This window comes from Antedon bifida, chromosome 5 (assembly GCF_963402885.1).
Source record: "Antedon bifida chromosome 5, ecAntBifi1.1, whole genome shotgun sequence".
NCBI classification, from domain to species: Eukaryota; Metazoa; Echinodermata; class Crinoidea; order Comatulida; family Antedonidae; genus Antedon; species Antedon bifida.
Window position 1 is genome coordinate 29,100,416 of NC_136230.1, and position 17,923 is coordinate 29,118,338.

Genomic DNA, 17,923 nt, shown 5'->3' on the forward strand with positions numbered 1-17,923 from the left:
TTGCTGTTTGTGTGTTCTTTACTGAGCGTAGCAAACACATTCCATCTTTATGTTTTTATGATTTATTGGACAATAAAGGTTTTTGAATTGAATAGTTTCAAGAAAAACTAAGTTTCAAAAACAATAATTACACTTTTTAATAAATTGAATGCCTACTGTTGCTACATTCATTCATCTTTATTCGGACTTGTTTTTTTGTTTGTTTTTATTGTTTCTCTGCACACACATACCATTTACAATGAGACAAAAAAGGTGTACAGAAGGAGGCCAAAATACACAATTACATAATTAACTAATGTTACTCAACAGCTTACATTTAGATTTACTAAAAAAACAAAAGCTCATTCCATTTTATCTCTTATTAAAATAATGATTGTTAGCATTAATATAAATCGAACTTCTTCTTTTTTAGCTTTACAGTTATTTTGAAGATGACAACTATGTGTATCTTGTGTTGGAAATGTGCCACAATGGAGAGTTGAATAGATTTATGAAAACACATAACAGAGTATTCACAGAGGATGAAGGTTTGTTTTTCTTTTGTGTCTAAATATAGATTACTGTATGTAATTCAGCCAACACATGTTATTACAGTATCAGATTAAACTTGACAACAACAAAATTCTATGTACTGCCCTCTCTAAATAAGAACAAGTTTGTAGAGAAAATAATTCATTCAATCATATTGTTTATCACATTATTGTTTATGCATATAAATACAGTTTACATCCCGAACCCTATGAAAAAATGTAACTTTTTAAGAAAGGTATTTTAATTAATTTTTAAAACTGAAACTAATTTGAAATATTGAATGATGATCTTTGAAATCCAGATCCAAAATATTTCATATTCAAATTTATTTATTTTATTCGTATTTCTCTATTAATCATTTCTGTTTCTTCTTCAGCTTGTCACCTTATGAACCAGATTGTGATTGGGTTACTTTACCTGCATTCTCATGGCATTCTCCATCGAGATCTCACACTGGCTAATATATTACTCACCAAAGATCTCAATTGTGTAAGTTCAATCAATGTACACATTCTGTCTAGAATCTCTTATTTTACCATAAGTTTAGTATACGCTATGTATGAAATGTCTAAAATAAAGAATGTAGTTATATAGTACACAGCCTACAGGTTACAAAACCCTTACATCTAACCTTAGGCTCTGTTTACACTATTCATTTTATGTGACAAAAAGTGTGACATGATGATCACTACCATATTTGGGCACATCACACTTTTTTTTGTCAAACTAATTTGATGGTGTAGACAGAGCTTAAAATCAGCTGATCCTTATTATGAACTGGAGTAAAAGAATTGATTTGTCTTTACTTTTAAATAGAAAATCACTGAGATACAGAAACAAAGAATGTCTAATTTCATATTTAGTTGAATTTTCGCTTTTCATTGACATCACATCTGATCTTCTAGAAAATAGCTGATTTTGGCCTAGCAACAAAGCTGAATCTACCCAGTGATAAACACTACACAATGTGTGGAACCCCAAACTACATATCACCGTAAGTACACAAAAACCTGTATTACTTTACCACATGGGCTCTAGTATAAACTTGAGCCCTGTCTACACTATCAAACTTTATGTGGAAAAAAAAGTGATGTGCCCATATATGGAAACGATGATGTCATAGCACTACCATATTTGGGAATATCATTACCTAATTACCATTAACTAGTTTGATAGTGTAGACAGAGCTTAATACAATAATGAGCGTTATACATTAATGTATGTTATAAATAAAAGGCATGTCATTCAATATAAATGCGCTTCACATACCATCATTATGACTAGTTTAAATAAAACACTAACAGATTTCCGCAGACAGGAATCATGTTGAAGGCTTTATCTGTTGTTTATCAATCATAACCTCCTTACCAAAATTGAACTAAATTCATTTTATGATGATACAAGATGGCTCCTTTCCCATTCTCTTTGGCTATTGCCAGGTTCTATGAGATGATTTATGTGTTTTAAAATAAGTATTGCTATTTTAAAACTGTATAAAGCCTTGTCTACACTATCAAACTAGTTTGGCAAAAAAGTGTGATGTACCCGCATATGGTAGTGATATGCCCAAATATGGCAATGATATGACATCATCATGTCCATATATGAGCAGATCAAGTCCATATATAGACACATCACATTTTTTGTCACATAAAGTTTGATAGTGTAGACAGAGCTAACTGCCTGGTCACTCCCACATGTCATAATAGCCTGATTGCGTACTCTTTATGAGATAAGGGAGCGGCTCTTCTTGTAACTAAGCCACACCCACAGGCAGGCGACCATACTGATTGGTCCTATGGGTAACACAAAGGTCATAACCTTGTTTTAAATACTTATGACAATGATGTAGCTTCTTTTTTTGTTGTTTTTAGCACTTTTTTTTAAATAGGTCATACTAAAAAGTACAATAACATCAACAGAATGGAAGTCGGTCAATTAACATTGTCAGGTTTCATGCATTGCGTTCCCCCTTTTTAATTAAATTACCCTTATTTTAGACAAAGATATAAATTAATCAGATTCAGTACATTTATCTTGGTTTTTTTTTTATTTACTACCAACAATGTCAACAACAACTAGCTATAATTTTGTTGAGTTTTGTTTCCTATAGCTCCAGTATGTTCTCCCAGGCTATGGACATGTTCACTTTGTGTTAAAAGTTAATGAAGCTTGTTATATAGCATAATTAATTTATTGCAAATTCACTGACATCAGGGGCTGCAAAAACTGTATGTTAGTGAATTTGGGGGAAAAAGTTGTTTATTATGTTTTATATAGCTTTTCATACTTTTCCTTATTAGGACATTTTTGTAAATATCTTAAATTTAAAGTCTCTATTTTACCTTTAAATGGGTTTATTCTGTTAATCTAGAATAGATACACAAACTGTATCTTCATATTGGTGAATTTGGGGGTTAAAAGTTGTTTATTTTGTTTTAATAGCTTTTCATACTTTTCCTTATTAGGACATTTTGTGAATGTCTTAAATTTAAAATCTCTTTTTTTCCTTTAAATGGGTTTATTCTGTTAATCTTGAATAGATATACAAATGAAAGTTCAGTATGCTTAAATTATTATAAGTATGGTCAGCAATAAGTAAGGAAGCAATGAAATGAGTTCCCAAGAGAGAAATGTCAAGTACCCACATAATCAGCTTCTGTCTGTATGTCAGATACACGGAGTGATCTTTTCCTGCGGGAATTAAATGGCGGAAAACACATACTTGCTTTGAACTACGGATAAACAGGGAATTACATACCATTGATTAATTTCTATTTTTGAAAAAATATCTCTGCAAACAAGTAAAATTCATTATGTATGTGGCCATTATGATTGGGTCTCTTTAACTACTGTAACTTTAAGCTCTGTCTACACTATCAAAGTAGTTTGATAAAAAAAAAGTATGATGTGCCCAAATATTGTAGTGATATTCCCAAATGTGGTAGTGATATTCCCAAAAATGGTAGTGATATGACATCATCATGTCGTCCATATATGGACACATCACATTTTTTTGTCACATAAAGTTTGATAGTGTAGACAGAGCTTTACACTGTGGTCATCCTCTTTGTCTCAATACTGCAGCCTCTTCTTTTTAAATTTCCTTTAATATACTGTAATAATTATTACATAGCTTTTATAATCCCAGCCCACCTATTTAAATCTCTCTAACCCATTTCATTCCATTTCCAAATAAATGAAATCGTTATATTCTTTTTTACATTATTAAAGTAGATTTATCAAAAACAAGAATTTACAGAATATTCTCAGCCTATTTTTTTCCCTGTTGAAATGTGTCAATCCACTACAGGTGGGAGGACAGGCTTTCATAGCCTGCTCTTTACACGTTATCACAGCACAACAACCAAGTGATAAAAGATAGGAGGCTCGAAAAACTATAACACTTAATACTGAAAAAAAACCAGAGAGGCAGACTTATTTACACTGTGATGTGCAGCGGCAAATATAATCCACTTGTAAAGCTCTGTCTACACTATCAAACTTTATGTGAAAAAAAAATGTGATGATGTCATATCACTACCATATTTGAACATATCACTACCATATTTGGGCACATCACACTTTTTTTATCAAACTAGTTTGATAGTGTAGACAGAGCTTAACTAGTGTCATGTTAAAAACACAAAGACAATTTTTGTGGATTAATGAGTTCTAGTTATCATTATTTAATTAGTAAGTAGACGTGAATTTTGTTATTTCATGGAAGTACTCGTCGTCAGGTGAACTCTGTTCACTGTTCGTATTCACTGACCTAGATTTTCTTTCTGTATGTGATTTTTCAACAGTAAACAGGTTTTCCATGTGCTGTTCTTAATACGATCTATTTTGCAATATAATGTTTTTCTTTAACCGTTTTATAAAGTAAGCATATGTCATACAAATCTATTATTGGGTCGGTTAGATTTGTAAAAACTTTTGAAAATTATTTTTTTTTCTTTCAGCAATTATCAACTAAAGCTCTGTCTACACTATCAAACTAGTTTGACAAAAAAATGTGATATGCCCAAATATGGTAGTGATATGACATCATGTCCATGGGCACATCACATTTTAAGACAGGGCTTAACAAAAAATAAATTTTGGTTAGTTTACATGTTAATTCTTAACAATTGAAAAGGTAGAAATGTATTGGTTATGGAGCCATTTAATTTTTACATTTGTCTTCCTTGAAAGCTCTGTACTAGTACAAAAAATTGTCCATGCACTTGGGCAACACAATTTTTTTTCTTTTGCGCAATGGATACAACACAAGGAAATAAGCGCACTGCAATTAATTTGACCAATCACGATTCAATGGGTCATGCAAACTGTAGCTTGTGATTGGTCAACTCACTTGCATTGCACTTACGTTGATTAATTCAACATTTATTAATCTCTATCAATGGTAAAACAATACAATAAACAATGTGGTAATTATAATAAAAATTGTTGCATTGTGTTCAAATGGGAACTATTAGTTTTAATAAATATACAGTACTTTATTTACCAACTTGCATAAGAGCTTTATCCTTGGAGACTTTATCTATTCATTTCTAGTTTCTATGTGTATTCTAGTATAGGGATTAAAGTAAAGGTCTGTAATTAAGTTATGGTTGCTTACAAATAATAGAATTGTACAGTTAATCTTACGTAAACATTTAAGAAAAGCTTTAAAAACAGACTAAACTGAATGAATGAGTATGACATTGACAGCGCCTGCTGGAGCATTACTAAACCAACTTGATGTTGGTGCTTGAAGTTTGCGATAAAAACACACGGCACGATTCACTTATAGGTTATCTCATCTTTACCATTTCCTCACGTTTCACATCAATATTGGTTGGTTATTTTGAGTTTCGTTCGGTTTATAAAGTATATTTATTTGTATTGTGTAAAAGAATTTAATTTTGGTTTTCAAAATGATATTTTTTATTTCTTCCACCTGATGTCTTTATAAGTCTGTAAGTATTAATTGTTCTTTAATTAGGAAGTTGGCAAATACAATGTTTATATACCACATGAGTTTAACCTCTGACCTACTTTTTATTTAGTCACATGCAACGCGACTCTACAGCTCACTATGTCGGTCGGTCGGTAAACGCTAACTTAAGCATGTTTGGTCCAGAAGGTGTCCCCTTTGTGGTACTGTTCTTTGGAATCCATTTCACACGTACAGTAATATTCAAATGTGTACGAAAATGAATGTGTTTATTAGCTTTTATTATATAATGACTATTCTCTATTAAAAATAATTTCACAATTTACTCAATTATTATTAATTATTAGTTCATGCATGGTTTAAACGATGATTCTTTTTTGACCTTCCTACAATTATGTAGGAAATTATTTTTTAATCAAAATAAATGTTAAAAAAGATGATTATTATTGAGAAATAATGTTAATTCAGCCGTGACCTAGAGAAGACAGGAAGGCTGTATCTGGATGCCCTTCTTCAAATCTTTCATTATTTAACATAAGAAATGTTTCCTCATCAGATATCTTATCTTAACCTATTTAAAACTTTTTTTCCGACTTTTTCAGTACCGTATACAAGCATATACCAAAAGCAATGTCAATTAAGCACAGCGCCAAACCATCTTTGCTAAGCACAGCTGTAGGATATGCTTTCTGTTGAATAAGTGTTGTACCAAACTTTTACTAAAGTGTATTGTAATGAATGCTGTAGAAATATAATAATATAAAATAATATAAATTATATTACTGTATACGTGTGAAATCGATTCCAAAGAACAGTACCATAAAGGGGACACCTTCGGGACCCAACAAAATGCCCTTACCTCTAAATAGGGGTTGGATTCTCCTAAAACATGATAATGTAATATAACTAACTAATTTTTAGAGGGACGTATTGATGTGGTACATATGTGTACTCCAGTAAAACTAGGTCACAGGTTAAACTCATGTTTTATAGAAACATTGTATTTGCCAACTTCCTAATTAAAGAACAATTAATACTTACACACTTATAAAGACATCAGGTGGAAGAAATAAAAAATATCATTTAAAAATTGCATACTGCCAATATATTTGTATCATAAGCATTAGACTGAAGAACTAAAGCTCTGTCTACACTATCAAACTAGTTTGACCAAAAAAAAATGTGATGTTCCCAAATATGGTAGTGATGAGATGGGCATATCACATTTTTTTTGTCATAAGTTTGATAGTGTAGACAGAGCTTAAAATGTCAAACCTGCAATGGTTTTTAAACATTTCAAATAGGCTCTACAGTACATTTCATAACAAATTTCATCTATTTTTTGATCAAGCTGTCTGATTATTTTCTGTAAACTATGTTTAATTAAATGTAACCAACATTTGATTTTTAATTTAATTATTCAGGTCACATGATTGGTTTCCTGCAGTTCAATTTGAAGGATATTATAACTTGTCAACCAATAGAAAGCTTTGGTTCTTAGTGTTTGGCCAATAGGAAATCTCCAAGGACTTAACACATCCTCTTTTATTCTTTTTTAATTATTTTTAGCTTTCTTAAATATCATCTATTTTTTTCTAAAAATATAATAATATAATAACACAGCAATATAATGTTTTTATTTTCACACCATGAGAATTGTTTAAAAATAATAATTCAAATATTTGAATCCTCATCAGCTACTGAATATTTTACAGGATATCCCAAATAAATTAATTTAAGCAAAATTGAATTGAGACATTATAAAATTAATTTAATATTAGAAATAAACAATAAAATCTGTGTTGTGTCCAAAGCTCTGCCTACACTATCAAACTAGTTTGACAAAAGAAAAGTGTGATGTGTCCAAATATGGTAGTGATATACCCAAATTTGGTAGGGATATACCCAAATATGGTAGTGATATGACATCATCATGTTCATATACTGTACATGTATGGCCACATCAGAGCCTTAAGAGAGTGATTTTAAAGTGATCATTATTTCTGACTTTATTTCAAAACGAAAACAGGTTTAAATTTCTTTAATGAATAGTTGAAATAGAATGAGGTTAAGCATTTCTTGCTTACGTAGTTTATGTGATTTAGGACTTAATGTCATTTGTATGACCTATTGAATGAAAAGTATGTATTAACCAACAACGTAAACGAGGGACTACTTTGTGCATATGTCTTGATAGCCTAATTTACTAACATTTTACATCAAATTTATGATTTAAAACATTCAAATAATTGAAATGAAACTTGACAAACACTGGTCTTGACATGTGAAAGTATTTAGAAGTCCAGATTTGAGAAACATGAATTTAATTTGATCGTATCTACAAATTGTCGTGAATTGCGAAGTAATGTTTGTTGAAAGACCGCTACTAATAGAAGCACTTAAATTTAATTTATTCCATGCTACAAGTTGCAATGATAATTTCAATACATGAAAAAATGTTGGTGAGTTACCAAACAAAATCAAATAAGTAATTAATGAAGAATGTTTGAAAAAAGTTTTTTTATTATTATTAAAGATGTATTTTGTAAATTATTTTAAAAAATGAAGATTAATTAGACTTAGAATAGTCCATTTTGCAGCTTTAATAAAGTTAATCATTTTTGTAGAAAATAAATGCAACATTATAAAAAGACAAAATAAATGGCAGCCAATGTTTTTTAAGGTTTTTTTTTTTTTTCAAATTTTGGTAAAAGTGAATAACAATTATACAGTATAACATTAAAATTGCATATTCATCAAAAATATGTTGACAAAATTATTTTTTCCAGGGGAACAATTATTAATTAGCAAAAACTCACCAATAACTCACTATATCGTGCATAAATCATCTTATTTGAGACTTATGGAGTGGTATAGAAAGAGTCACAACCCTGACACTAGGTCAGGATTGAACCCTGACACTAGGTCAGGATTGAACCCTGACACTAGGTCAGGATTGAACCCTGACACTAGGTCAGGATTGAACCCTGACACTAAGTCAGGATTGAACCCCGGACTTATGTTTACCACCAAGCTACAGCTCAAAGTGTACATTGTTTTGACAGTTCTGATGAATATTTAGAATGCAATCACAGAGCGGCATCAATAAACGCCCTTCCTTCTAGATCAAGATGTCTCTAAAATGACATTTACTACACAAAAAAGGAAATAGGTCTCTTTGGATAGGCACACAATAATACAATTCCTTAAACTGTTTTAATTACCACTTCCCATATTTTCAACTTCCTTTAAAAGAGTCACATTCTTAAATTATTTTTGCGTTTTTATCAAAAGGATGTAACCTTGCCGCAAGGGGAGACAACCGAGGGTTTGGTAATTTGTAAATGTAAGATTTTTAGTAATAAACAACTTTGTTTTTATGTTAATTATTACTTTTTTATGTATCCCCTGCTCGCTGGAGTACTGATTATAATTTATATGATTTCACAAATGCTTCCCTTCAGAAGGTACTCTACATGTACAGTACTTATTTTGTTTCTTATTGGAAATTTATTATATTTTTTATTTTATTTTGTTTGTATTTCATATGCATCCAACAGCAAGTAACTCACCAATTACAGGATGAATAAACTATTTCATAATTTATCATGCTTATAAACTAAGTCTCATTTGAGGCTTAGGGAGTGGAGCTGAAAGAGTTGTGAGTTAAAACCTTGGCACTAGGTCAGGATTGAACCCTGGCACTAGGTCAGGATTGGAAGGCAAGCACGTTAACCACCAAGCTAAAGCTCTACTACATTAATACATATTAATTTATTTATAGACATGGTGATGATATAGAGTATTATATATTGTTCTTAATTAAAATTAAATGTTTAATCTTTTACAGGGAGATTGCTACCCGTAGCGCTCACGGTTTGGAATCAGATGTTTGGTCATTGGGTTGCATGCTATTTACCTTTCTGACCGGCAAGCCACCCTTTGACGTAAGTTTTAATAATCATTTTTTTAAATCTCAATTGAAGTAGATCCAACTGCTTGTGATATTGCCAAATACAGCTATACCTATTGATCTCTGAAGTCTCATTATAAGGATTACGTGGTAACAACTGATTTGGCCGTGATTAAAATCCTGGTCGTAAGCCAGGATTGCAACCCAAGGCCCTGGGACTGCAAGCATAACCACCCAGTCAAAGTTGATATCAAATAGCAATACGTACAGACATTTATTATACAGATGATAATAATCTGGCAATTCAATTTTTCAAAAAAGAAACATGACCTTTTAATATTTTCATTAATAATTTGAATTGCAGCGTAGCCTACTTAACAATATCCTCAAATGCTAAGAATGTTTAAAATAGAAAACAATATGGCATTGTATTGTTAATCACTTTTAATAATTTAATCAGTGTATTGTTCTGATTTTGCACTAAAAATCTGCATTTTGTCGCTGATAAAAAACAGCCTTAAAGCTCTGTCTACACTATCAAACTAGTTTGACAAAAAAAGTGCGATTTGTCCAAATATGGTAGTGATATGCTTAAAGATGTATTGTCCCCCTGAAAAAATAATTCTTAAAACATTTTTTTTTTTAATATTTCATTTTAATGTAACATAATAGTTATCCACTTTGACCAAAAATTGGATCTAAAAAAAATGTATTTACCTGAAAAAAATGTAATTTAAAGCAAAAAAATAGTCAAATTGGCTGCCAGCCAATGGATTTTTGGTTGAATTTAACCGTTTATTTTGTCATTTTCTAAGTGAAAACATAATTTTTTTTTTCTATGGAAGTGATTACCTATATTAAAACTACAAAATAAAATATTCAAAGTCTGATTTAATTAATCTTCATTTTTCATGTTTTTGGGGGACAATACATCTTTAAATATGGTAGTAATATGACATCATCATGTCCATATATTATAGGCACATCACATTTTTTGTAACATAAAGTTTGATAGTGTAGACTGAGCTTAACTCCTTATACATACTATCACGCAAGCCTTTTGTTTCTTTGGTTGGATGACGAACATGATTCATTATTGAATGACGCATAGTTTAACATCTGGTCTTAGCTTGTGTATAGGGATTATGTTTAAAGCAGTACCCAGGCTTATTAATTCATTGTCATCCAGCTACCAAGGCACGCATTATGAATCACGTTTTTAGGTGATTATACCATTAAAAGTTATCCGTGTAGGCTTATAATTGTCAACTGGCTATCAATGTACATATTAATTAAATTAATCGCAATTTAATCAAAGTAGAAACCTTATTAAAGGGACACATTCAAGACCCAAAAAAGTGTCCCCTTAATAGAGGTTAGCTGAAGTGTTAGAACATATTTTTCCCCTCATTTGTTTCATGGGAAAGTGTCCTCTTAATAGAGGTGTCCCATGAATAGAGGTTGGCTGAAGTGTTAAAACATATTTTGCCCTTCATTCGTTTAATTATTAATAGAGGTTTCCCTGAATAGAGTTGTCCCAAAGAAGGGGTTGTACCGTAATACTCCACTCCTAAGACTTGGTTTAAATATTCTAGCATCTTGTGTTTGTCCCTTTTCCAGATTGTCACTTATAACAATAAACATTAAATGACAATCTTTGCCATTAAAATGGTGGTGTTATTTTTTTATTCTATCTGTTCAATTTTAAGCCATGTATTTTATGCATGTTTGACCTGAATAAATGAATACTAGATAAAGATATTATAAAATCTCAGTTTTAATCTTACTTAATGTGCATTCAAGATGGTCTGTTTTAATAATAGCAATTTATTTTTGCCAAGATACCTTTTACAATATGATTGTGCTAGCAGATCTTTGTGTTTTTCTTAGACGGATGCAGTCAAGAGCACATTGAATAAAGTTGTATTGGGAGAATATGACATGCCACGGTAAGTATTAGCTTTATGTGCCAAAAAAATGTGATGTGCCCATATATGGACATGATGATGTTATTATATCAATACCATATTTAGGCACATCACTTTTTTGATAATGTAGACAAAGCTTTAAAATACTATATATTTATCAGTGTGTACTGATATTTTTCCTGAAGTACTCTTTTGAGACTGGAGGCCAGCAGCTGAAATGTGTTAAACAGATCTAACTAGCCTAGATCGTATTGATTTTTTACCCTTTGTGCAATTACGTTTGCCTCCCTCCCCCCTGTCAAAATTCTGACTGACTGACTATTCTGACTACATCCTTGTGTGAGTTAACTTTTTTTGTTGAGTAATAACAACCATAAGGATGAACAAACATTTTTTTTTACAAGGTAGAATTACTAATCATGGGTCATAGCGGTCAATTACATTTCCCCTACCAATGACCGGTACAAATAAATCACTGTTACCGGTAGCAATTATGATGAATGACCGTTAAAGTGGACGTGGAGATTGAGAGTAAGCATTACAATGTAACTCATACAAATTAATTGCAGGATATGACAATGAGCATAATTTAGGTTCAGTCATAATTGATTAATTGATATGGTCAGGAAAATGAAATAATATGAAGGGGGGGATGTAGTGCCAGGTCCCTGATGGTACAGGAGACCAACGTTTTCCTATCATCTTTAATAGTGAAATAAAGCATGCATTTTTAATTAAATCACAGATGTCACTTTGGCACATCATAGCAATAATAAATATCTTGGTTTAATTTAAAAATGATATTGAGAGGTATGTGAAGTGCCAGTGTCTTAGATAGAAAAAAATCGCAAGAGGTACAGTAGTAGAATGTTGATGATACATTTGGGTATGTTAAATGTATGTTGAAATTATATAAAACTTCCAGTCCAATAAATAATATAGTACAGTAATATGGGATAACTGCAGGACCACAGTGTCTCCTTAATAGTGTGTTCAACTAAATTATTATTGGCTGTGGTGTTAAAACCTATATTTTCCTTCGTTTAACACAAGAAAATGTCCCCTTAATAGTGTGTCCCCTAAATTATGATTGGCCGTTGTGTTCAAACCTATATTTACCCTTGTTCATTCAACACTAGAAAATGTCCCCTTAATAGAGGTGTTCACTAAATAAGAGAGAGTCCTAAACAAAGTCGTGCTACTGATTAGGGAAATACTTTGAAGAATAAGATAATGTGTGATGTTTTAACTTTTAAAACAGTATGTATTCTATTCTATTTCAATTGTTCAAAAACAGGTTATTATATTAATGATCAAAAACTATATAACACAAATTAAATAGTTAAGCAAACTGACTTCATTAACAATGTTCAAAGTCAAAAGGAAAGGGAGTTAGTTCGTCCGTCCAACAAACTTCAAATTCTCTTCCTGTTTGTGGTCATTTCATTTGTAATTGTCTGTTTAAAGTCAAATTAGTTTACAGACACACCCATTAATTGTCTAATTTATTGTTGTGTCGGCGAAAATGTTTTTCTGAGTTTGTTCAACTTTTTGAGGAGAACAAATATTTCTTACTTAAAGTTTTTGACAGTTATATTTTACAAATTTACATATAAAAATACAGAAAATTAATTAATTTTGTAAATAGGGAAGTGTAGAAAAACTTTGAGAATGAGTTTTATTCAGTATAAATTGTAATGCATTAGGTTTCAAGATACATAAAACTGTACAATGTAACTTGTAAATTTCATTCGCTAATTTGTGGGTATTGAGTTTTTAAAAATATATAAATTTCATGCTAAATTTGGGATGACTATTTTTGGTTTGTTAAAATCAACCAATTATTACCTTTAATTAAAGATAATTATTTGAGCTTAGCATCAGATAGAATAATATAATAAATACTGTTTTTGGAGAAAATACTACAGGTTTTAAATCATACAGTACATATTCAATTCTTTGTTTAATTTACTACAGTTTATTGACCTCCTTCAATCTATTAGCGCAGGTCATCTTTATAGGATTTCCTAGGCCTGTGTCAGATTGTACACACAACGTTTATAACGTGTCTGTGTTGCCGTGGCATTGATAATGCACCGTACCTATCTTGGGAATATCTTAAACTTAGCTACGTTGGCACATATTGTATTGGATAAAGTTGGAACGCTTCCACAGTCCTAACGTTACGAATCTTTACTGTAGTAACCTTGCGTTTAGATCGCAGACAAAATATATAGTGTACCTTATAATGTTGTTAACATACTCTTTCTTCCAATGATTAGACCAGGGAAGAGTGAAATTTCACTCTGATTAGACTAATTAAATTGTTTATTGTTTTGAGAACATAACAAAAAAAAAATTGACAAAATAAACTATAGACCAACTGATAAATATTGAAATTGGTGTAGGTAATAACAAAATTAATCATATTATTCTTTTTTTATTCATTTATGATGAATAAACTTTGTTATTATTTATATTTTATATTTTACATAAATTAGATTAATATTTAAATTAATGTTTATATGCAAATGACCTTTGATGTGAAAAATATAATTGAATCTTTTAATGACCAATGATAAGTCACCTCTTACACGTGTTATTGTACCAATGTGTAAAGAGTACTTTTATATATCAGTTAATTAAAATAACGCCGCTACTTTAATTCGTACTTGTACGTAAGCTTTGCCTTCACAACCCACCGCTAACAACAATCCCCCTTTTTCCAAATTGTCTACTAACTTTTGTCTGCTTACGAATTATTAATTACGTCTCATTGCCGAAGTGAAGTTTCACTTAATTTAAACAACATCCTGCGATTGCACTGTTGAGCCGCGTAAGAAGCTAACGTGTCGAGGCTTGAGGTTAGTCAGTGATATAACGACGTCGACGTCATTGTGGCCAAGCACATTAGATTCCAAGGTTGACGAGTCGTTAGTCAATGTTTCGTAGCTTTCCTGCGTTTGTAGGGGGTCGGAGTGAGTTGTCATTCATTAGTTGGCTTTGTCTACATTAAGTTCTTTATCGCCTATGTGTGCATATTTTTACTAAAAGTGGATATTTTGTACGGTGAGTTTTTCTACACTCTATGTGATAGACAAGGTTTAGTCTTTTAGTCTTTGTTTACTTTTGTGTTACATAATTTATTTATTTTTAATATTTGTTTGTTTTATATATTGTTCTTTTGTTTTTTTAACTTTATTAATATTTTTTGTACTGTATTATTTTCCTAGTAAGATTTTATTTGCTAATACAATTAGTGTTGATGTATGATAATTATGTAATGTCTGTAAGCTGCACTAGGTATCTACTCAATTCAAATGTTTATAATATGACGTGAAGTACTGTTTTTTAGTGGTCTGGTTCAGGTTTTGAGGGTTCGAACTTATGGAGAGGAGGACTGAATATGGGTGTTGTAGGGGTTTGTCTATAGACAAGGCTGCTGGCATGTTCACAAGAATATTTTTTGTAAATGGATATTTTTTGGCAGACATGTAATTTCTCTTTTGGCTCAGTTTTCAGTTTTTTTTACATGGGGTTGCAAAAGTCTCCTTTTTATTTTGTGTAAACACACATGAATATTTACTATTTTAAATAATGTGTGAAAAAAGTGATTAATCATGTAACATTTGTCAACTATTTTTGTACTATATGCAAATTCATGAATGCATTGTTCACCTAAAAATATGTTAACAATTCTTGACCTATTTAATGAAATTAAATTAAGAAATTGAAAGTATTTCATAAACCTGCAGCTTGTCTTTATAAATATAATGTAATAATATGGAAACCCCTTTTTAAACTATTTCACCCTTTTGTAAGTTTAACCTACGGTTTCCTTGCATTGGTTTCAATTTTTTTTGGTCTTAATTTTCATGATTTTGTGTGGTGTTGTGTTTACCAGACAGTACAACATTTCTCCATTTTCTCAAATGTTTGTGCTCAGTTTTCCAACTGTACAATTATTGCTGGGTAGATCAAACATATGACTTTATATCAAAGTGAGATTTCAACAAGATTACCCTTGCTGAAGTGCACAAGACTTAAATTCTGCAAATATTAATTTGGTATACCGTATATCCGTTTAAATTTGGTCAACTTTGGGGATGGGACTATACCCGAGGATATGCCTGTTTGTGAAACCAGACATAAAGTAGGGATGAGATTAAACCGGAAGTGGGATTATACCCAAGGATATACAGTATATGAAAATATACTTAAATGTACCTTCCAATAGAGTAGGACGCCTCCTGTGTAACACCCTATTCAGGGCACACTCCTATTTAGGGGACACTTTGTTTGGGTCCCAAAGGTGCCCCTTTAACAGAGGTTCTACTCTATTTTCTAATTTGCAACAACCTTTCAGAAAAAAAAATTAACCATATTTTATTGTAAATGTAAAACTGTCAAAATTCTGATTTCCTCTCAACTTGTTTTCTTTTAAAAATTTGAAAAGCCTGGGAAAAAAATTGCTGCATTTTCTCATACGAATATCGGATTGACAGGCAGGTAGCTAGGAAAGAGATCAAGTGTTTGAAACTCCCTCAAGGTGGACCTCAAGTATGGACTTATTTAATTTATTCCCTAAACTTAAACTAAAAGGAAGGATGTAGAACAAAGCTATAATGCGAATCAGGAGTGCATACATTTAGCTGCACATGCAACGGTTTAGAAAAATTATACCGAGATATTAGATAATAATGTTCGGTTTTTTATAGTGGCTATATCCGCCGTTTTATTTTTAAATACACCAGGATATTATATTGAACATTAAATTTACCTAAATTTAGTCAATTAGTGGATCAGGGATGTAGCTAGAGAAGTAGGTATGCGCTGTGTTAGGGTTAGGGATTGATTAAATATGAAAGAGTATCTAACTGCTTCTTTTTTTGCTAAAATTGTAACTTTTACTGAGTGCGTGTATCGTGTTTGGATTATTGATCGTGGGTTTGAATTGTCGCATTGCTTGTATCCTTAGGCAAGACACTTTACTTACATTTGCCTCTCTCCCCCCAGGTGTATAATTGGGTACCCTGTTAGATCAAGACACAAGTTTGCGCTGAGGCTGCATTATGGGAGTATGTTTCCATACGTGTTAAATCCCAAAAAAATGGCTGGGGTAATAATATGAAGCGCTTAGAAGCATTGTGCAATAAGTGATAAGAACAAATAATATTATTCTTTTTTTAGTTATTTATCGTATGATGCTAAAGATTTGATTTCCAATTTGCTGAAGAAGAATCCCTATGACAGAATATCACTCTCAGGTAATGATTTAATAGAATTAAATATTGTGACTAAATATGATAGACAGTCAACTTTATTGAATCACAGATGACAAGAAATTCTTTCTGAGCTGTACATTTTTGTTTCGTAGATTTAAAACAACACAATGTTTTTGGTGTATACTTATAATGCAACTCCAAAGTGTACTTGAATATGCCTTTGTATTAGAATGATGTTTTGATAAAAATTATTAAAATATCTTCCACTGTTAACATACATATAAAGATGACCCCTAACCCTTTTTCAATTTACCTGATAATACATGGTACTTGATTATTATATACAATTTTCTGTTCTAAAATTGAAAGTAGGGAAGGGAGAATATGGAATTAGCATAATTCAGAATTCAGAGTAACGCATAAATTAACTTTTAAAACCTGTTTTTACTTTTGATAGGAATTTTAGACCATGCGTTTATGACCAGGGCAAAGTATAAAGATCACCGTACATCTCACAAACAGGTACAGTATTAAAGATGTTTATTTATGTTTAATGGATTCAGTTATTTTACTTGAAAAGGTATAATAAAAATATGTAATATAAAATATATGTAATGCAAGATTATATGGTTTTGCCAATCTATTCTATTCTAATATCACAATATTTTATTAATATTAACAATAATTTACAATTATAATATTAGTAATCACATTCAGAAAATTTCAGAGAATAGATGACATTTAAAAAACATGACAATTTAGCATAAAGGTGAAAAATCTAAAAAACTTTTAGCGTAAATGAGACCAAGTTAAAACAAGTTAGAACATTGTTTCAGTGTGAAAATAACTTTTGTGAACTATAAAGTTATCTATTTTCAAAACAATTTAATTTCTAACATGTGGATGAAAATCTTGCGTAAATTACTTTTACAAAAAACATTTGTGTTTTTCAACTATAATTGTGACAATTGTATGTCAACTGTAGTGCATCTCAGACAGTGTCAAAAGAGGGTTGCTTTATTTTCACTTGTAGAGATTATTGTTGTTGTCATGAGTGATTCTCACGGTGTCACATGTCGGTATATTGACACCTGCCTGTCAATCAATCATTATTGTTTGATATGAGGGTCCATCCTGTTAACCCCTGATTCAACTAAAGGGTCAATGTAGAGGTCAAATTTGTCCCATCATGACCTAGACATGTGGCCAGATGCATTTGAAATGTAGGCTTTAATGATATAGCAATATTTGACACAATACAAAGCCATAATATAGGACCATCTCATAGATTTATTTACTCAGGCCGCCATTTTTTTCGAGATATTCTTAAGATAGTCCAGGACTAACTTTCTTTAACCTACCCTTTGGGTGGACTATCTTTTGC

General features: G+C 31.2%; 1 protein-coding gene across 1 annotated transcript in view; it reads left to right on the plus strand.

The window, feature by feature from the left end:
* The window catches only part of LOC144843038 (serine/threonine-protein kinase PLK4-like), a 32,375-nt gene that overhangs the window by 937 nt on the left and 13,515 nt on the right, over nt 1–17,923 (plus strand). The window contains exons 4-10 of the mRNA XM_078699690.1: nt 413–527; nt 908–1,020; nt 1,437–1,525; nt 9,324–9,420; nt 11,277–11,335; nt 16,505–16,581; nt 16,997–17,061. Of these exons, the coding sequence (XP_078555816.1) occupies nt 413–527; nt 908–1,020; nt 1,437–1,525; nt 9,324–9,420; nt 11,277–11,335; nt 16,505–16,581; nt 16,997–17,061 (615 nt within the window). The remainder of the gene's footprint in view (nt 1–412; nt 528–907; nt 1,021–1,436; nt 1,526–9,323; nt 9,421–11,276; nt 11,336–16,504; nt 16,582–16,996; nt 17,062–17,923) is intronic.